Raw genomic sequence first — 21342 nt, 5'->3', positions numbered from 1 at the left:
GCCATGTTTTCAATATACCAGGTAGTCCATCATGAGTCTGTCAAGACGCCTTCATGAAGGTGAAGGTGAGGCAGCCCCAAAATGGTTCTATTCAGGACGAAGACCACATCCCACCACGGCCTCTAAGGCCCTGAAAGACCTGCCAGCCGTGCCCCCTCACGAGACCCCTTCCCTGGTCTGCTCTGGCTACACTAGCTCTCTTTTTTCGGTTCCCTGAATGCCTCATCTTCCTTTCTTCTCTCATAAGAGTCTTAGCGCTTGCTGGTCCCTCTGCCTGGAAGGTTCTCTGTCCTCCCCTTTCCCCCACCTCCTGGTAGGATCCTCCTGGTGCTACAGATCACAGCTTAAATGTTACTTCCTTGAGAACACTATTCCTAGCATCTAGACCAGTTCAGATCCCCTATTTATGGAGCTCATAGCCCCCCATACTTTTCTTTCACAACATGACTCACATTTGGTTAATGAGAGGACCTCCCCCACGAGACTTAAAGTTCCTGAAGGCATGGGCTCCATCTGTTTTGCTCACCATCATAGACCCAACACCTGGCACAGTCTCTAGCTATTTAAAAGTACCAAGTATTAAAAACATTTATGTTACATGTATGAATGAACTAACAGATTAATGAAGAAATAAAGTCTGAAAGGTAAGTGGAAAATAGATCACACCGGAAGCTGTGGGAGATGAAAAATATTCCCTTTTTGTTTAAGGAATAGTTTATTTATTTATTTTTATAATAAAATTGGTTTCCATATAACACCCAGTGCTTCTCCCCACAAGTGCCCCCCACCGTGACCATCACCCCCTCCCTCCCTCCCCCTCCCCTTTCAGTCCATGGTTCGTCTTCAGTATTCAGTAGTCTCCCTTGATCTGTGTCCCTCACTCTTCCTGGCTCTCTTTCCCCCTTCCTCTCCCCATGGTCCCCTGCCAGGTCTCTCCTGTTAGACCTATGAGTGCAAACATATGGTATCTATCCTTCTCTGCCTGACTTATTTCACTTAGCATGACACCCTCATTTGTAGGAAAGGGGATGGACCTTAAGGAATAGTTTAAACCCAATATGAGGAAAGAATATGTAAAGGAAGAGTGGCAACCCCCACTAAGCTTAGGAAACAAGTATTAAGCTTAAAATACAATCAACCTTCCTAGAGATGTAAGTACTTTGAATTGACCCACAGAACTGAAAGATATTTTAAATTTCAGATCTATGATTTGAAAGACATTCATAAAACAGCAAGTGTTGTTTCCTTCATAATGACAATATATTCAAGTGATTGATGTGATTTCTTTTGAAACTGAGATTATTTAAACCCATTAAATTTGCTTCAAAAACAGAATTGGGATTTTTGTAGTACTTGCTGTACATTTTACCAGTGTAATATACAAATTAGTCATTTTTGTATAAACAAGGTAAGGAAACATTAATAAGCTTTAACAACCTAGGTCACTTATTGTTTGAAAATGAACTTAAAAGAAAGCACTAACTGATTTAGAAACAATGGGGAAAACAAACAGAAAATGCCTGCACGGCTAGTTTTTATCAGCTGGTGACAAAGATTCTTTAACACAAGTTCTGGCAGACAAACCTGCGTGTTCACACTGAATTCCCTGATGTATTTGTTGGGATGGCACATAATGAGTAACTAGGAGATATGACATAATTACTATTCAGATTCTGAAAATTCTCCTTTAAACATAAATCTCTATAGTTTCCCTTATATGGTATGGAAAGAGTAAAAAGGACAAAGTAAACAGAAATAGAAAATCTGCTTATTAATTTAAACAGTCTGTACCCTAAACAATTGCCATCTCCTACCAGTTAAAATGATTCGACACCTTTGCTTTGAACGACAGGTTATTTATTTCTGAGGTTTTTGAGTTTTTCACTGCTCTCTTCTCTCATAATAATGGCAGGAGAAAACCATGAAATTAACATTTACTTATAACTGTAAAAGAAACATGAACACTAATTTGAGTCATTTTCTCATAGACACATACTTTGATAAACAATACAAATATTTCTTGTGCATTTGGAATAACTCTTGCCTCTTAAAATAAAGGTTATATTTTCATCTCTTATTTATAAACTCTAGTTCAATGATTTTATTAGCTACTGAATGATCGAATCTAATATATCCAATTTGAATTATAAGCAAATATAGCTATGCAACAATATAAAGAAATTACAGAACCATCTAGTTTCACACTTGCATTGAAGTTCACATATGCACTGAATTTAAAAATGTGCAATTACTCACCTCACATTCTTCCTGGCAAGTATCTGGTCCAAAGTTACAGAAAATCCCATACATAAAAAAATGAGTGAAAAACTAAACAAGATTTTTCTTCCCATCAAGAAATTAATCACTTTCTTCCAACTAAGCACATCTGCTAATTCATAAATGCAAACAGGGCAGAGGCAGTACTTTCCATGCCTTGTGACTGACAACATATTCAACCAATAAAAAGACCACATTCTCAGGGTGTATTATGTGGAGGAGAGGGTGGAGGGAGGGGCCTGATACTGCTTAATTTAGAGTACAGAGTGAAATCAGTGGGTCTATTTAAGCTGTTTGCTTATTCATGAAAGATTATTAGGGAGCGGATTTTCAATTAACCTCTTTTTAGAAACTGGCATTGCTTTGATACTCTAACTCTTAATAAGAATCTCATACTGCTTTTCAGGAAGCTATTAAATTGTCCTCAATAATCTCCAAGGTATACGTTATGACACGCATTTTTCAGGTGTATAATGAGTAAAAAGTCCCTGAAACTTATCTAATTTTACGTATATGTCCTAGTTCATAATGTACTGTTAAATTCATGATTCTCCATGTGCTGAGAGATACGGAATGTAATGGTAAAGAGCACTGACTTTAGAGTCAGAGAGCCCTCAAGTGCATTCCAGCTCCAGTCTCCTCATCTGCAGAGGAGAGAAAAAAGTATTCAACTCCAAGAATTGTTGTGAAGATGTATCGAGACCCTAAATAGCCAAATCCATCTTGGGAAAGAACAAAGCTGGATGTATCACACTTCCTGTTTAAAAATACATTGCAAAGCTACAGTAATTAACGTAGCACAGTACTGTCATTAGAAACTGACATATAGACCAACAGGTCAGAATACAGCATCTAGAAACAAATGTACACATACAAAGTTTACTGCTCTTCAGCAAGAGCGCCCAGAATACATAATGGGAAAAGGACAGTCTCTTCAACAAATGGTACCGGAAAAACTAGATATCCACATGCAAAAAATGAAATCAGAGCCTTATTTCACACCAGACAGAAAAATCACCCCAAAAAAGATTAAAGACTTAAAACCTAGATGAAACCACAGGGAAAAGCTTCATGACACAGGTCTTGGCAATGATTTCATGGCTATGACACCAACGCACAGACAATAAAAGCAAAAATAGACAAGGAGAACTGCATCAGACTAAAAAGCTTCTGTACAGCATAGGAAACAATCAGCAGAGTGAAAGGCTACCCACAGAATGGGAGAAGATATTTGCAAAACAGACATCTGATAAATCATTACTTTCCAAATATTTGAAGTACTCTTACAACTCAATAGCAGAAAGAACTCAAATAATCCAAACTAAAAATGGGCTAAAGACTTGAGTAGACATTTCTCCAAAGACAACATACAAATGGCCAACATATATATAAAAAAGTACGCAATGTCACTAGTCGTCAGGGAAATGCAGATCAAAACCACACAGAGATATCATTTAATACCGGTCAGGATGTGGAAACAACCTAAGTATCTGCTGATGGCTGAATGGATAAAGAACATACAGTACATACAAACAACGGAATATCAGGCAGCCTTTCAGAAGGGAAATTCTATGATATGTGACAACATGGATGAACTTGAGGACATTATAAGTGAAACAAAACAGTCACAAATAGTACATGATCCCATTTTCATGAAGGTTCTAGAACAGGCAAATTCATAGAAATCAGAGTGAAATGGTGGTTATCAGGGGCTGGAGGTAGAGGAGGAGGAAATAGGTAGTTGCTAATCAACAGGTACAAAGTTTCAGTTAAGCAAGATTAATAAATTCTAGAGATCTGTACAAGATTGTACCTATAGTTAACAATATAATATTGTATTATACACTTAAAAATTTGTTAAGAGGGTAGATCTCATGTTAAATGTTCTTACCACAATAAAATAAAGTTTTAATAAATAAATAGATATAACAGATGAAAGCCTTTACTTACTTCAACGACTTACTAAACAAAGAATATTTCGAAGTGTCTGGGTGCCTCAGTCAGTCAGCTGAGCACCCGACTCTTGATTTCAGCTCAGGTCATGATCCCAGGGTCATAGGATCGAGCCCCGACTAGGGGCTTGAGATTCTCTCTCTCTCTCTCTCTCTCTCTCTCTCTCTCCCCCCCCGCCCCTCTCCCCAACTTGTCCACGTTCTCCCTCCTCTCTTTCTCTAAAATAAAAAAAAAAGAATATCTATTGTTATTCCTTCCTTGCTAGTCTCCACTTCCACTCCCCTGCCACTTAAAAAATATGCAAAAACACAAAGAACAAAATCCCTAAGAGTCTTTTTACATTAAAAAAATACAATTAAAATGCCACAATAAAGGAAATCCTCCAAAATGAATGTGTCAATATTTTGGGCACTGAAGAACCTTGATCTCTGTAATGGCAAAGTACTGGTGGCTGAAAGGCATCGTTTGTAAGTGACACTTAAGGGATGATGGGTTATAGGAAGGCTGGGGACTTGACCCTGAGGAAATCTACTTTGCACACACACCATCTTCTAACATGGCTCTAGGGAGCCCTATAGAGAAGGGGAAGAGGAGATGAAAGCACAACTAGGAAGCAGGGGAAGGGGATGGAGAAATAAGGAAGAAAGATGCTAAGAAATATTATAGAACAGAAAAGGCCACCACCACCAATGAGTCCTTTCCATGTTCATCTTATTCCTACTCCCCATATTTCCTTTTCTTCTCTGTTTTTTCATTTTACCCAACTTCCAGCCCACACCACTCCTTTCACCTTCCTGTCTGTCTTCTGATTTTGTGGAATTTCTGATAGCAAGATGGGCCTGGACAGCAGGAGTTTAGTCTTAGACAGGTTTGCCAGATAATATATAAGGCATCTGGTAACATCTGAATTTCAAAAAAACAAATACTTTTATTAAGTGTATCCCATGTAATATTTGGACATACTATCCTTTTTAATGCTTTTAACTTTTATTTATTTTTGAGAGACAGAGACAGAGCACAAGTGGGGGAGGGGCATAGAGAGAAAGAGACACAGAATCTGAAGCAGACTCCGGGCTCTCAGCTGTCAGCACAGAGCCTGAGGCAGGGCTGGAACTCATGAACCAGGAGATCATGACCTGAGCTGAAGTCAGAGGCTTAACCTACTGAGCCACCCAGGCACCCCTGGACATACTATATTAAAAAATCATTTGTTGTTTATCTGAAATTAAATTAAACTGGACAGCTTGTATTTTTATTTGCTAAATCAGGCAATCCTAGTCTTAGGGCTCTCTGCTACTGAAATTTGAGCATGCATACAAATTAGATGTAATCTTGTTAAAATGCAAATTCTGATCCAGTCGTCTGGAGTGGGGCATGAGCTTCTTTGTTTCTGACAAGTTTCCACAAGATGCTGATGCCGCTTGCCTGACTCCTGCGAGGGGCAAGGACCTAGACTAACACTGCTCAGCAGAAATATAATGAGACCCATGCATGTAATTTAAAATTTTCTCGTAGCCACACTGAAAGAAATACAAACAGGTGAGATTAGTTTTAATAAAATACTTTCTTTAACTTAATATATCTAAAATATTATTTCAAACATAATTATTAATGAGATATTTTACCTTCCTTTTCTGCTCTAAGCCTGAAATCTGGTATGCAATTTACATTTATACACATCTCAATCTGAACTAACCGGAATTTCCAGGGGCTCACGGCACCGTAGGGACCACTGCAAATGCAGAGCAATACCTGGCAGTCCCCCCGGCAGCTGCGCAGTGTCTGCTCCCGACGCTCCTCAAAGTCCTGGTCGGAGGAAGGTAGGAAGCCAAGCCCATGAAGACCCTGTCCTGTGAAAATAATGGTTCTGCTAACACTCAGAAACCACAGTGTTACCTCCTTAGGGCTTATCATGTAAGTTATAGTTCCAGTTATATTTTCAGGTACACAAATGTATACAAAATTTTTATTTTTAAATCGTTTCATTTCAATATATTTTATGTCTTGATAATTCTAAATTTTTAACATAGCATTCTTTCTGTTGTTGAAATTTTCTTCCACTTGGTTAAGAATATTTAAGGTAGAAGAATTAGTAGCTAGTAGGTTTCACATGTATTCTAAAATAGAAGTCACACTTAAGATGTGATTGTCAGAGAGGAGCTCATCTGTGACTTTAGAGGAGAAAAGCAGTGACAAAAATGTCAATGTGATAATTTGCAGGCTGCAAAGCACTAAGATATCACCTGCCTGGCATTGTACCTCCTTGCTAATACAGCTGAGGGGTCCTTGGCCAGAACTGTGAAGGGTCTGACATTTTACCCAACTGATAAGCTAACAGGTTAGCTTGCTAGTTTCATGGACTCTGGCAGAAGACACAAGACTCCAGGGCCAGAGACAAAGGACTTTATTACTCACCACATCGCAAAGAGCATAAGCATCAGTATATTGTGACAATACCTCTTGCCCATAGAGCAACACATTTGGGCCCACATGGATGCCTGTACATACAATGGGTTTCATTGCATGAGAGAAACTCTGAGTTTCCAACACTATAGATAAACCTGCCCTTTGTAAGAGGAAGATGCTATGTCTACCTTTCAAGGCTGCTCATTACACATACATCCTAAAGATAATCCAAAACAAAAAGCAATTAGTGACTCACACACAACATACCCAGAAAATGCAGAGGGGCATGGAAAATATCCCAACAGTTTTCATGAAAGAACAGGAAACTGTACACCCAGGCTGCCTTCTTCTCAACTGAAAATACCTTGCCTTCGCTACATTTCCTGAATATCCCAATGACCGTATAGAATTATATTCTCATAAGAAAAGAAAAATGGCTCTAACTTAATTCTAATATTTGCCTGAAGGAACATCTAGCATTTGCCAGACCACAGTTTCTATTCATCCAAATGCTCTCAAACCTAAAATCACATTAGTCAAATGTTCAAATCAATCACAATGGTCTTTGCTGAGTTTGCAAACTGATACAAAATCCAAATCCATCTATCTCCTACAAAGTCTTGCATGGCCTGGCCCCCGCTGGTCTCTCTTGCTTCATTTTATGCTAACCTTTTTCCTGACCACGCTCCAGGACACTGGCTTGGATTCAACCTTTCTCAACATCGTCCACATGCCAACATTTTTACACCTCAGTGACTGTACATCTTGTTCCCTCTGTGGAGACTACCTCGTACCGTCCTTCCTTCTCTGCATTCGGTTCACCCTCTTCATAACATATATCACATTTGTACTGAGATATATGCTTTCTTGTCACCTATTTAGGGTGTGTTTCTTCACCGGAAGGCCTGCTCCATGACACAGGAAGGCCTGCTCCTCTTAACTGATACACCTGGAGTCTAAGGTGCTGCTAGTGCAAGATGATGCTCAATAAAATGCACAGAGTAATGAATAAGCCCAGCAAAAATGTGACATAATTAATTCTCATTTTGTGCCACATGGTTGTGACTCTCTTGGCCTGAATATCTAGGCAGCTATAACTAGAAAATTAACTACTTCAAGTATTTCATCAAAGTCAGTGGCTTGAAATGCAAATACACAAAACCCAAGTCACATCGGTTCATTAGCAAAATACCAGAGTATGTACTTCTTGCTCCTTTAGAGGCAGTGTGACTCTCTAATGGTTCATATATGTCAACTTGACTGGGATACAACGTGCCCAGATATTTTGTTAAACATTATCTGGCCTGTCTCTGGCAGTGTTTCTAAATGAGATTAATATTTGTATCAGCAGACTGAGTATACTGCCTTCTTCAATGTGAGGGCCTCATCTAATCCACTCAAGGTCTGAGTAAAATAAAAAGGTGGAGTAAAAGAGATTTTATTTTCTCTATTTGTCTTGGAGCAGGGAATTCAGTCTTCTGCCTTCACACTAGACAGGAACTGTATCATTGACTCTCCTGGGTCTCCGGCATGCTGGCCACAGATACTGGGATTTCTCACCTCCATAACTGCATGAGCCACTTCCTATAATAAATCATGTGTAGGATTAATTTCAAGTATATATATTACTTTTGAATATATATATTAATTTCAAATATATATATATATATATGTATTTGATTTTGGTTTTTCTGGAGAATCCAGACTAATACAGACTCTATTGAGTTCAGAGCCAACTGTTGCCATGATTTCTACTAGTTTTCATCACATCAACTTATAAGTTTATTAGAATCAGGTTAGTAAATGAAATACTCATAAGTGCTTTTGATTTAAAATGTTAATCTTCCTTACTTTTGATTCCCCATTGACTTCTTGGAACATAAATGATATTCTAAATTAGTGGCATATATTTCTGTTCTTGGATCTCAAGCTGAACTGAAACAAGAGTCTTGCTCTTTCATAAATTTGTCCATTAGAAAAATATTGATTGCCATATGTTACCTGCCAGGAATACAAGATGACACAGTCCTGACTCCCATGAGGCTAGTAGCTCAGTGATGAGCAGAAATGTAAACAGAATAATTGCTGGAGTAAACACTTTAGGGATGCTTCACATGGCAAACCAGTGACCTTCACTGACATTGGTCACAGCTCAACTCCAAGCAGTGGCTGATAAGGGGTGGAGGGAGGCAGTTATTTAACAGTCTAGAAACAAGAGATGAGACATAATTCTTTTGAAAAGCTGAAGCAGCTTTCCAGTTTTTGATTCTACTTTCTAATGAGGTCAGTGTGTATCTCTTGGTGCTGAAGTGTGGGAGTTATCCCAGGGTCCTCCCAATAACTTGGCTTTTGGTCTTACCACAGCTTGAAATGGGTTTCTGTTACTTATAGTGCAAAGGAAACTGTATTGGAAGGGTTTGCGAAGTACTGAATGTAGTGGGATAGTTAGAGGCACGGGCTAGGAAGGGGGGGTCTAAGTGTTAGAGGACCTAACAGACCTGGGTTCTAAGGAGGAGAAGGCCTTCACCACTTGTAAAATGCTCTCACCAGGAACATCAGGGCTCCACCTCGACAGAGATAGGGGTTTAATTCACTAAACTGAAACTTATATTGAAAATATGTGCCATTTTGATGTTGCCCCATACTTCAGGTCATCATTTATAATGGGTGCAAAGTAGATTCTTTGGACAAAAATTAACAAGCACACTTAGTTTCAAAGAGTATAGTATACAACCAGCTAGTACAAATCTAGAAGGTTGTCTGCTAAATTAGTTCATATAAATTTGGAAATTTGAACTGAAAACCTGAGTATTTTAGATAATCATTGGCACATGAGCAAATTATTCCACACTATGAAAAATGATACTCATGGTGGGGTTCTGGCTTAAGATGGTGATGTTCTAAGATCTTGAACTTCCTCCCACAGACATGCTGAGTGCACCACTATATATGAAAGAATTTTCTATTAAAATACCTAAAGCTGAGTGATGATTACATACCAGGCAAATGAAAAGATTCCAAATCAAATCAAAGTGGGTAGGAGAAGCTGGAACACAATTTCACCATAAACCCGACACCAGGTGTGGCGACCCACAACCAGAGGAAACTCAAACCCACAGCTTCCTCCTGAGTAGGAAAGAGTTCAAACTCCACATCAGACACCTCAACTCTTAAGACATGTACTAGAGAGATGAGCCCTGAGGACATCTAATTTTGAAAACCATCGGGGTTCATGTTTAAGACCCACAAGACAGCAGCAATCTAAGAAATGTCCATTAAAGGGCCCTCTCACTTGGAATGACTCACCTCAGGGCCCACCTCAGAGGCAGCTGATCACGTCCAGACTTAAAATAAAGGAGGCTAAGCTGTTTATATTAAAAACTTGACCTGAAGGGTACCTGGGTGGCTCAGTCGGGTAAGTGGCCAACTTCAGCCCAGGTCATGATCTCACAATTCGTGGGTTCGAGCCCTGCATCAGACTCTGTGCTGACAGCTCAGAGCCTAGAGCCTGCTTTGAATTCTGTGTCTCCCTCTCTCTCTCACCCTCCCCTGCTCACACTCTGTCTCTCTCAAAAATAAATAAACATTAAAAATTTTTTTAAATAAAAAAATTAAAAAGATAAAAACTTGACCTGAGGAGCAGGCATCTAATTTAACACACACATCTCTGTCTGTTTATATATATTTGTTATTGGAAGGTTTTTTGTCATAACCCCGATGGCCAGGGCCGCTCCTCCCAGGCGATCTGCGGTACCTGTTTCCTCCGCCCCAACCTGCAGGGTGGAGAATCCTCGAGGGTCCTTCTCCTGAGGGAGGGAGAGAAAAAGGGGGCAGGAGAGGGAGACGCAGAGAGTAAAGACAGAACTCACGGTTCTCCGATCAGGCGAAAGAAAGCGATCAGGCGAAAGAAAGCATTTATTCAAAGAACTGTTCTTTATATAGTCTTCAGGGGGGAAAACAAGGCAAGCTGACCTAGGCAGGCTACAGAGTTGAATGCATATCAAAGAAGTGCCCCAACTTTGCCTCAGCAATCTTGGGGGATGGAGAACTAACACTGAATACGGTTTTGATCTCTTGTGTGCCTTGGCCACTCACGTCTAGCTCAGCAAGACAGTCGCCAAAGTTATTTTGACCAGGAAATAGCAATCTCCAGCCTCCAGATGCAAATCTTGTTTACTGGCTCACTCAATGGAGTGATAATCCTTGCCTGAGGCAGACAGAAAACTTGGCGGCCCCGACAGTTTTTAACTATGATGGATAAATGGATAAAGAAATTATGGTATATTTATATGGAATATTATACAGCCATAAAAATAATGAAATCTTTCCATTTGCAAAAACAGGGAGAGACCTCAAGGGCATTAAGCTAAGTGAAATAAGTCAGAGAAAGACAAATGTCACATAATCTCACTTGTATGTGGAATCTAAACACAAAACAAAACAACCAAGCTCACAGATATGGAGAACAGATTGGTGGTTGCAAGGGGCAATAGGGAAGGATGGAAAAAATGGGTAAACTGTGTTTTTTTGATTTTTGGGGGGGTTTAGTTTCAATAAATTTAATAAAAAATGTTTAAAAATTAAAACAACCATATCTATGGACTGGATTCAGATTCATTCATTTGGGTTATCTTAATAATCAGTAATAACTGTGGCACTGGGGTGGCTCAGTCAGCTAAGTGTCTGACTCTTGATTTCGGCTGAGGTCATGATCTCATGGTTTGTGAGATCGAGCTCTGAGTTGGGCTCCACACTGCCAGCTTGACATTCTCTCTCCCTTGCTCTCTGCCTCTCCCCTGCTTGTGCTCACTCACTCTCTCTTTCGAAATAAATAAATAAATAAATAAATAAAATAAACAAACAAGCTCTTAATAATCAGTAATGACTTCTAGAACCAACAAAAAGTAATATCAGTGGAAAAATGACTCCTGTCCTTTTTGTACCTACATCAAACCAGAAGCCCTCATTTCTTGTCTTCCTCTCTTCCTCTAGTTCCTCACTCCTTTTTCTCACTTGTTCATTTTTCTTTCAATATAAGTGGGAAAAATCCTGTTTTACCTTATTTTAGGTCCTGTAAGCAATAAAGTCTTAGTGATAGAAAATGCACATTTACTTTTGTAGGACTTTTTATATTTATATTATAATAACTTACATATTACATTTTAGTAATCTAGAAATAGTGCTAGTGAAATTTCATTTTACTGTAGAATGCAAAAGCTGAGCATGATCCCTGATGAGTCCCCATCGCTGGTCCTCACTGAACTCACAGAGAACACAGAGCTGGCCCATCTACCAGATTCTTTAAACCTCTCCAGGGAATGAGATTCTAAAACTTAATATTCCATTGAGTGAAAGAAATTATCTTTCTTTTTCTAGTGAGAAAAATTATCCTTTATCATTTCTTACAACTCCAAGGTCCCTGCCGAAATAAAAGCTCATTTTCTTTTGTTTCGTTCTCAGCCAAGTCAGAGAATACCTGGAGAAAAACTTCCAATATGTGTAGTAAAATAACTCCCTTCCAGGAACTTCACAAAGGGCATCAAAGAACAGCGTTGTCAATTCCCCATAGGTCCTATCCAGAGGTTTAATTATAATAACAAGATTTTAAAGACCAGGACTGAATATTGTTAAGATTATTTCTTTTGTTGCACATTGGAATAGATAGGAGAAGAAATATTCACTGCATCAAAAGTAGCAGGAGAGGATAAGAAACTTCATTCATTTTGGAGAAGGGAAAAATTGCGTTTAATAATTTAATCAAGAAAAATGAAGCGCTCAACATTCATCACTAGTAGAGCAAGTAATCATTGGTCTTATTCTTACTGCTTCTTCCTTCTCACTTAAAGCTGTTATTTCAACTTGTCACATTTCCATAGCAACCAATACCTCAATTTTTATAGTTAAAACACTTGGAGTCATTTCTAACAATTCTAAATGCTCTGATATATTGTTAAAACCCTTGGCTGATCTTCCCAAAAAGCTAACCTCTCTCTCATACGGTACAAAGAATCAGCGTCACCCCTGACCTAAATAAATCTCATCAACAGATCTAATTTTTGAATAGCAATCTTTTTTCTTGGGAGGGTAGGAGGACTCTGATGTAAGTCCAATAATGATACCTTGCTACCCCACCTGAGTGCTACACCACCTGAGAAATAAAATGAGGGGTAAGACAAGTGGAGACCAAAATACCACCCTCATTACTGTGAAAGGCCAAGAGGGCAGGAGCGAAATGGACTGCAGCTGAACCCTCCCCACAGAAGCAGGGTATCACTGCCTGTCATGTCAGCAGCGAGCTCTCAACAGGGAAGAGACGGCTGCCGCGAAGAAATGGGGAAGTTTTACTCCATGGGGAGGCTGGGTCTCAAAAAGGAAAGAAGAACTGAAACACCTAGACTATTTTTCCTAATTCACCATAGATGTCAGCCTTACCAGGCATGGAATGAGTAAATTGGCAGAGAAATTACATTAATTTAACTCCTTCTATCTGGAAGGGAATACTAGAAAAGGGAAATATGTGTTCTCCTTCCTGCCCTCCTCCTCCAACACTTCAAGAACTACCAAAAACAATTCTTTCATAACAAAGTGTCTATCAGCTTTCGCCTTCCTCTGGGAACCTACAGATATCAGGCTGCAACTTATAAGAACGCTATAATCTTAAGGACTGCACCCCTTATTTTCCTGATATTTTGCTGGCTAGAAAATTATTTTAAACATTTTGTGCCTTATTTACTTAACATTCCTTAAAATTTTTTCTAAACTACTTAAAAATCAAAATTGTGCTTTCCAACTAATCTGAAAACCAACAAAAATGCTATGGTTAAGTAAGCTAATTTAAGTCTCAATTTCCTCTTTGTAAGATAGCACCTATCACACAGGTGTTGTTTTGAAGATTAAAACAAATTAGGCGTGTGAAGTCCTATGCCTGGCACCTGAATAGTGCTCACCACCTATTAGACATGGCAATGGCAGTGATGTCATGATCTTGCTCTTTCCATCATGGTTTAAGTCCAAATTTTACTCAGAATTTTATGACATCTCATTTCCAATTCTACTTCCTACAACCTCTTATCTCTTTCATCAGCCTCCTCCTTGGATAAACCAAGTCCTCCCTTGCCCCTTCATAGTGTTCTTTCATAGCAAGACCAGTGATTTTTTGAAAAATGTAGATCAGATCTTGTCACTCTCTTACTTGAAACCCTCCAGTGGCTTCTCATCATACTCAGAATAAAGTCCAAACTCCTTATCGGGGCCGACAAGTTGGACTTGAGCTGGCCCTGTCCAACTTTCTGACTTCATCTTCCTCTATTTTCCTGCTGACTGTCTATGCTTCAGCCTTGGAAGCCTTCTTTCGTTTCCTCTAATTCCTCAAGCTGATTCCTGTTTAGGGGCCCTCTTAAGAAATTTAGGGCACGGTTGAATCAAATTCCTTCTTTTTCCAGGCTTCAAATTAAGTAACAATTCCTTACCAGGAAATAAAACAACTCAAAGCTCCAAAAACAAAAATTAAATCCTTTTTTTTCCTTCTCTTAGTTATAAAAGTCAGAAGCCTTTATTCATAACACACTCTCACCATTGGTTCATGCCTTGTTATTTGTTTTTCATAATAATATAATAATTAAACTCACTACCTATAATAAACCATAACCCACATCCAACTATGACCATCCACACACCCTCCTACTGTTATCATCCTGAATACAGACAGAACACAGAAGACTTGAACAACGCTATCAACCACTTTGGGCTAATGAACATTGATAGGACATTCTTCCTAACATCAGCAGCAAATACTTTCTTTTCAAGGGTATATGGAAAATTCACCAAGAGTGACTATATTCTTGGCTATAAAGCAAACCACAACAAAAATTTTATTAAAGTTCTTAGACCATAATGGAATTAAGCTAGAAATGAATAACAGATTTGGAAAAATCCCCATATATCTGGCAATTAAGAAACATAATTCTAAATAATCCATTGTTCAAAATTAGTAAATGTTTGAATTGAATTAAAACTAGAATATAATATACCAAAACTTAAGGCATGCATCAAGCAGTGCTTAGATATTTATACCATTAAATATATAGAAAAGAACAAAAGCCTCAAACCACTGACCTAACCTTTCACTTTGAAAAAACTGGAAAATGAAGAGCAAATTTAAATCCAACACAAGCAGAAGAAAGTAAGCAATACATACAAGACCAGAAATCAATGAAATTGAAAACAGAAAAACAGAAAGTCAGTTAAAGCAAAAGCTGGTTCTTTGAACAGATTAACAAGATTAAAAATCTTTCTAGCTGACCAAAATTGGAGCAGGAAGACACAATTACCAGTATCAGAAATGGAAAGTGAGATATCACTATGAATCTACAGATATTAAAAGGATTATAAAGGAATATTCCAAACAACTTTATGGCCATACTTTAGACAACTTAGACAAAATGAACACTTCCTCAAGAAGAAATAACCCGTATTGTATTACATTTTCTCATGAAAACCTCCCAACAACATACATTCTTAGAATATTCTTAGTTAATGCGTAATAGAAAGTCTGAACAGCTTTACGAAGCAATGATTAAAACTTAGATGAAATAGATAAACTCTTAGAAAACTGACTTACCAGATCTGAATCTGAAGGAATCACAGTTCTATGAATGGTTCTGTAATTACTAAAGCACTTTAGGCCATACTTAATACTCTTCACACAAAGGAAACAAGGATATCCAGGTGGCTTTGCAGGATGTTTTACTTGACTGTCAGGTACAGATTATCCCAACTTTAGATGAACACTTCCTGTAAGTATCAACTCAATTTGCAACTTTTTTCTGCTTTCTTTCAAGTGTTTTTGTGGAGCAGAGTTTCTTAATATGGCCAAATTAACCATTTGTTTCTTATCCTGTTTAGAAACATCTTCCTTTTCCAATTTCATGACGATATTCACCTTTGTTACCTATTAAGAAATTGAAAGATTTGCTATTGACACTTAGGCCTTCCATCCTTCTGGGGTTGATTTTTGTTTTCAGCCTGCCATGGTGATCTAATTCAATGTGAGCAACCAGTTTTTGTGCAACTCTACCAGTCCTTCCTTTATACATTGATCTGACATCTAGTTCTGTTATTTAATAATATCCTATATTCTTGAGTCTCTTGCTGGTCTCTTTATTCTATTCATTGATCAATTTATCTACTTCTGTACTAAAACTGCACTATCTTACTTAACTTCATAGATATTTCTCATATCCAGTAGGGCCAGGTCTTCACAAGTGTTCTGACTTTCCTAGCTCTTAACTCTTCCAGCTTCAACCTCATAGTTCACTAATACCCCTTCCTTGCCAGCATTCTGAACTCCCTTGCCCCTCCTCCACCCCATTCACGGGCCTAGATCCCACACCCAGTCTTACTAAAACACAATTCTTAACCTATTCAGTCACTATACTGAATGAATCTGCAGAAAACACAAAACCATGATGACTGATGTAACTAACTAGTTTCAAATAGGCCCTCAGAACTTCTCAACATTCCTATATTATCTTGTCAGTCTATCCTCCCACACTTCTAGATAAGGAGGCAAAATTCATATATTGAAATCTAATCCCCAGTGTGATGTTATTAGTAGATGGGGTGTTTGGGAGGTGATTAGGTCATAAGGGTGGAGTCTTCACGAATGGGATTAAGGCCCTTGAAAAAGGGCCAATATGTCAATTATATCTCAATAAAACTGGAAAGAAAAACAGACCCCCCCAGAGAGCTACCTTGGCATTTCTGCTATGTGAGGTTACAGTAAAAAGACATGAAACCAAGAAGTGAGCTCTTACTAGACACCAAATCTGCCAGCACCTTGATCTTGGACTTCATAATCTCTAAAACTGTAAGAAATAAATGTCTGTCATTTATAAGCCACCGAGTCTATAGTATTTCGTTAGATACCAAATCTGCCAGCACCTTGGACTTCCCAATCTCCAGAACTGAAAAATAAATTTCTGTTATTTCTAAGTTACCCAGCCTGTAGTATTTCATTTTAATAGCCTGAAATGACTAAGGCACTATCCCTCAGTATAACAGGTATAATAAAAGTATTTACCTTTTAGTGTTCTCAGAATTAAGTAAGTTAATAAATATAAGCTACCTAAAACAGTATGTGGCACATAAAAAGTATTATTTAATACTAGGAGTGTTGTTCTAGATGATGGTTTCACATTCTAGCCTCTCTCCTCTTTTGCCTACTCTTTCCCTGTACTGATGGCCTTGCTGATTTCATTAAGGAACCAGCAATCAAAAGAGAAGTTCCACATTTTCCCAAAAACAAATCTTCCAATTTACTTGTAGTTGTACCCCTATAGTCTGTTTCTCTATTACTATAGATCAATTGTTATTAGTCCTAAGGTCAATTCTTCCACTTGGGAACCCCTTTAGTTTCCCCAAGGACTTGTTCATGAAGTTATCCCTTTTCTCTAAGGAACTATGCATTTTTTCTTCTCTACTGGAACAATCCCCTACAAAAATGTCATACAATCTGCCCTCTTAATTAAACTCATCCTGACTCCACATTGTCCTCCAGACAGAATCCCTTTTCTCTGTACATTATAGAAAGATGCCTTCCAAAAATATGTCAATAAATTCTGTCTTCACTTCTTTCTTTCCCATATTCTCTTGGCTCCAATCCAGATCAGGTTTACATCTTTGCAACTCCATGCGATCCACACTTAACAAAGTCATTAAAATCCTCCACACTGCCAAATGCAAGACAATTCTCAGTCCTCATATTACTCTCCTTTCACACTTCCTCACTTCTACTTAACTTGCCTCTGATTAGAGTACAGCATGGGCCCTCTTTAGTGTATTTTGCTTCACTTCCTTTCTGTATCACTAAGTTTTAGTGTGCTCAGAGCTCAGGTCTCCAACCTTTCTCTGTTCTACCTAGTCATTCCCTAAGTGATATTACTTACGACTATGGCTTTCAATATTGCCTATTCATTGATAATTCCCTTGAACTCCATACATATATATCCAACTACCTACTTCCTATCCCTACCTGGATGTCCAACAGGCATCTCACACTGACACATCCATAAATGAACTCTTAATTTCCCCTTCTAAATCTATTCCTCTCCCAAAATATCCCATCTAATAAAGAACACCACAAACCAAACCACCCAATTGCTCAGGTTGAAAATCATAATTCCTCTCTGACATCCTACAGTCTTCGGCAAATCTTGCTGGCTCAACCATCAGTGTATCTAATCCAACTACTTTTTACCACCTTCACTGACAGTCCAAGCCATCATTATACATCTGAACTGTACTATTATCACACCCTCCCAAGTGACCTCACAGATTCATCTCTTATAGTTATTTGTCCTCATGAGTGATCCCATAAAAATATAGGTTCACTTATCAATCCTGTAGTATCCTATCATTACACCCTGCTCAAAACTTTTCAATGGCATTCAATCACACAAAGAATAAACAAAGCCTTTACCAGGGTCTAGAGGCTCCACAATATCCCGTGCACCTCTCAGATCTCATCTAGTGCCACACTAGCCTTCACTCACTGAGTGTCCCCTCTCTGATTCTTCAATTCTGAAAAAGTGCCCCCTCATTCTACTTACTGAGGTTTCCTTTTCCTGAATACTCCACCCCATATACTTTAACTGGCTCCTTTTCTTTAGGATCTCACCTCAAATGTAATATCCACAGAGATGGCTTCTTAAACCACCCTATTCCAGAGTAGCCACCCCCATCCCCTAGTCACTACCACCTAACGAGCTTTATGTCTTCTATAACACTTATCAATATTTACAACTTTCCCAATTTGTTGCACCTGGGTGGCTCAGTCGCTTAATCCCCTGACTCCTTAATTTCTGCTCAGGCCAGGGTCTCAGGACTCCTAATACTGCGATGTGGTGTGGGGATTCCGGCTCACAGCGCTGAGCCTGTTTGAGATTCACTCTCCCCACCTCTCTCGCACATCTCTCTGACCCTCGCTCTCTCTCTCAAAAAAAATTAATAATAATAATAATAATAATAATAATAAACTGCAAAAGAAGTTCTCATTTATCTTTAAATATACTTACACATTTTTCTGCCTTCTTGCACCCAGAAAATCAATTTTCTAAGAACAGATAATCTTCACTCTCCTTGAGTATACAATCCCCAGCGCATGCAACAATGCCTGGTACGAATAAAACAACTTTATACATAGTTGTATAATGAACCAACGTCCCCCAAATCTCTCAAGTCTATTTCATTCTACAAGAGAACCTTAAGTTTAGAAAGTTAAATGAATCACCTAAGGTGGCATCAGTTAAATGACAGGTTTGGTTTTAAGGCTTGGTCTACAACCAAATGTCGGTTTTTAATTACTACAAAACACGGATTCACTGATTCTTTTTTTCGACTTATTACGCTGCTTGCGAGTAGAGTTTAAAGCTCAGAGATTTAACTTTCTAAACTACAAGCGTAACGCCTTCCTCTACCACACACAGCAGCAAATCAGGTACCTCCTCTAAGTCCGCCTCAGCTCCACTAAGCCCCGCCCCTTCCTCGGTTTGCCAAGAGCGCCTGCGCCTTCAGGGAGTCTCATGCAAAGAGTTCTGGGATTGGTAGTCCACTTTACTTTTATCTCCAGCCTGGGCATAAAACGAAATAAACAGCAATGCAAGTTAGGTGTCTCTGAATTTCCCACAATCAAACTCAGATTCTGGAAAGTGGTGCAAACTTGTCGTTTTCAAACAAAAGGTGCCAAGCTTCGGATCAGGCGCTGCGCAGACAGTTGCTTGGGTCCTTGGCTGGGCGGAGCTTGTTCGCGGTGTCTTGTGGCTCCTTCCTGCACCGCTACCCTCTTTTGCTCGGGCCCGCGGTGCTAGCAGGATGGGTAAGTTGTCTGGGGTCGGGCTGAGGGGACTGCAAGCCGAACTCGGGACCTCGGGGTCGGGCGGGAGAATGGGAACAGAGCGGTGAGGAGGACGCCGCCGGGAGGCCAGCTGGGGAAGTCCAGGGAAGCGCTGCTGTGGCAGGCACATGGCCCGGTGAGGAAGGAGCCCATGCGGCACGGAGGCCGCGGAGCTCGCCTTACCCACCGACGTTGGGTAGCCAGCCGGTGCTGCTCTGGGGCATTGACAAGGGGCCTCATTCCTTTGGGAAAACGCGCCCATCGGAGTAATTGTATTCACTTTTGTTGGTTCAAGGGAAACTTTGAGGGTTAGATCATCAGCTAAGTTTTGATGAAAGAGCCTAGGGGCCTGTAATCCAGGTGAGGCTAGGGTCTTAGAAGGTGTAAAATAATGACTTGAGTGCTTGCGGAGGAACTCACAGGGTTTTGATTTTTAGGCAAGTGTCGTGGTCTTCGTACTGCCAGGAAGCTTCGTAGCCACCGACGAGACCAGAAGTGGCATGATAAACAGTACAAGAAAGCTCATTTGGGTACAGCCCTGAAGGCCAACCCTTTTGGAGGCGCTTCCCATGCAAAAGGAATTGTGCTGGAAAAAGTGTAAGTAAAGTCTACCCTTTACTTCCGTCAAGGTTTCTTTTACTATTCTTGTACTCGATGCATATATCTAAAGTTGTGCTGTAAATTCTAGGTCTTTGGGTAGGAATATATGTCTTGAAATTGGTAACCGGAGGGTTTGGGGGCTAGGTAACTGAGGCTTTTAAGTCTCTTAGAGATGGCATTGGGTAGTAACATTGAAGGGACATTAAGAGCGATTAAAACGTGTGGGAACTGTCTTAATTGACACCCATCAACTATTTTAACCTTAGCAATCAATCAGATCCTTCTACTTGAGAAAACTAAGGTAAAGAGCAGTTTCTTGCCTTAGGTTACAAATCTGAGATTGAGCCACATGAATGTTGACTTTACGAAATCGTAATTTTTGATGCACTGGCAGTCAGAAGTATTTGTGGCTCTAATTTTTGATTCGTATTTTTTGCAGTTGGTAAGTAAGGGGCCAGAGATTCTTTCTGAGGGAAGCTTGGTTGGAATCACAGGAGTTAATGAATTTAGGTTTAGACTGACTAGGTGGGAAGAGTATAATGCCTAATAAATCCTGTGCCAAACAAACTAAAATCTATCCCTTCTCAGTAAGGCAGCTCACTGTTGTGCTCTTTATGTTTTAGGGGGGTTGAAGCCAAACAGCCAAATTCTGCCATCAGGAAGTGTGTCAGGGTCCAGCTGATCAAGAATGGCAAGAAAATCACCGCCTTTGTACCCAATGATGGTTGTTTGAATTTTATTGAGGTAAGTGTGTTAGTCTGTTGTGGCTTCTCGTTCCTGAGATGGTTTTTCCCAGTTTTTTTAATATGAAGAATGGATATTTTTGGTTATTGCCACTCACACCAGAATTAAACTGTTGATTTTATTCCAGGAAAACGATGAGGTTCTGGTTGCTGGATTTGGTCGCAAAGGTCATGCTGTTGGTGACATTCCTGGAGTTCGCTTTAAGGTCGTCAAAGTAGCCAATGTCTCTCTTTTGGCCTTGTACAAAGGCAAGAAGGAAAGACCAAGGTCTTAAGTTTTGATGATGAAGACATGACAATAAATTTTCATAAACCAAAAATATGTTTTGTGTCTTATTTTCCTTAGTACAGAGATGGAGTGTATACCTTTCCATTTAAGGAGAATGGGAAAGACCATTACTTCAGGATTCTCTACAGTAAATGGGATTCATAGTTTCTCTCTAATGGAATAAATGTACAGTATCCCTGGAT

General features: G+C 39.3%; 2 protein-coding genes across 4 annotated transcripts in view; one reads left to right on the top strand and one right to left on the bottom strand.

Moving 5' to 3' along the window:
- ATP6AP1L (ATPase H+ transporting accessory protein 1 like) overlaps window positions 1–21342 on the bottom strand; it is a 56296-nt gene that overhangs the window by 21636 nt on the left and 13318 nt on the right. The window contains exon 2 of one of the 3 annotated variants that reach the window (XM_029942535.1): window positions 5983–6080. The exons of 1 other annotated variant lie outside the window; for it this stretch is intronic. In XM_029942535.1, the coding sequence (XP_029798395.1) occupies window positions 5983–6080 (98 nt within the window). Of the gene's footprint in view, window positions 1–2256; window positions 2352–5982; window positions 6081–21342 lie in introns of those variants that run through there. One more of the 3 variants, XM_029942536.1, reaches the window with a different exon arrangement.
- RPS23 (ribosomal protein S23) lies at window positions 19410–21191 on the top strand. The gene is made up of 4 exons (XM_029942540.1): window positions 19410–19510; window positions 19966–20125; window positions 20752–20872; window positions 21000–21191. Exons 1-4 carry the CDS (start codon window positions 19507–19509, stop codon window positions 21144–21146), a joined length of 432 nt encoding a protein of 143 aa, XP_029798400.1. The 5' UTR covers window positions 19410–19506; the 3' UTR covers window positions 21147–21191.

The sequence above is a fragment of the Suricata suricatta genome, chromosome 6 (assembly GCF_006229205.1).
Source record: "Suricata suricatta isolate VVHF042 chromosome 6, meerkat_22Aug2017_6uvM2_HiC, whole genome shotgun sequence".
NCBI lineage: Eukaryota > Metazoa > Chordata > Mammalia > Carnivora > Herpestidae > Suricata > Suricata suricatta.
This window is presented reverse-complemented; position numbering and strand designations above follow the sequence as displayed.

Bases quoted from the DNA above. Each gene is read 5' to 3' on its own strand.
- RPS23 (XM_029942540.1), top strand. The intron at 20,126-20,751 runs GTAAGTAAAGTC...TTTATGTTTTAG, and splicing joins GGAATTGTGCTGGAAAAAGT to GGGGGTTGAAGCCAAACAGC. The intron at 20,873-20,999 runs GTAAGTGTGTTA...ATTTTATTCCAG, and splicing joins GTTGTTTGAATTTTATTGAG to GAAAACGATGAGGTTCTGGT.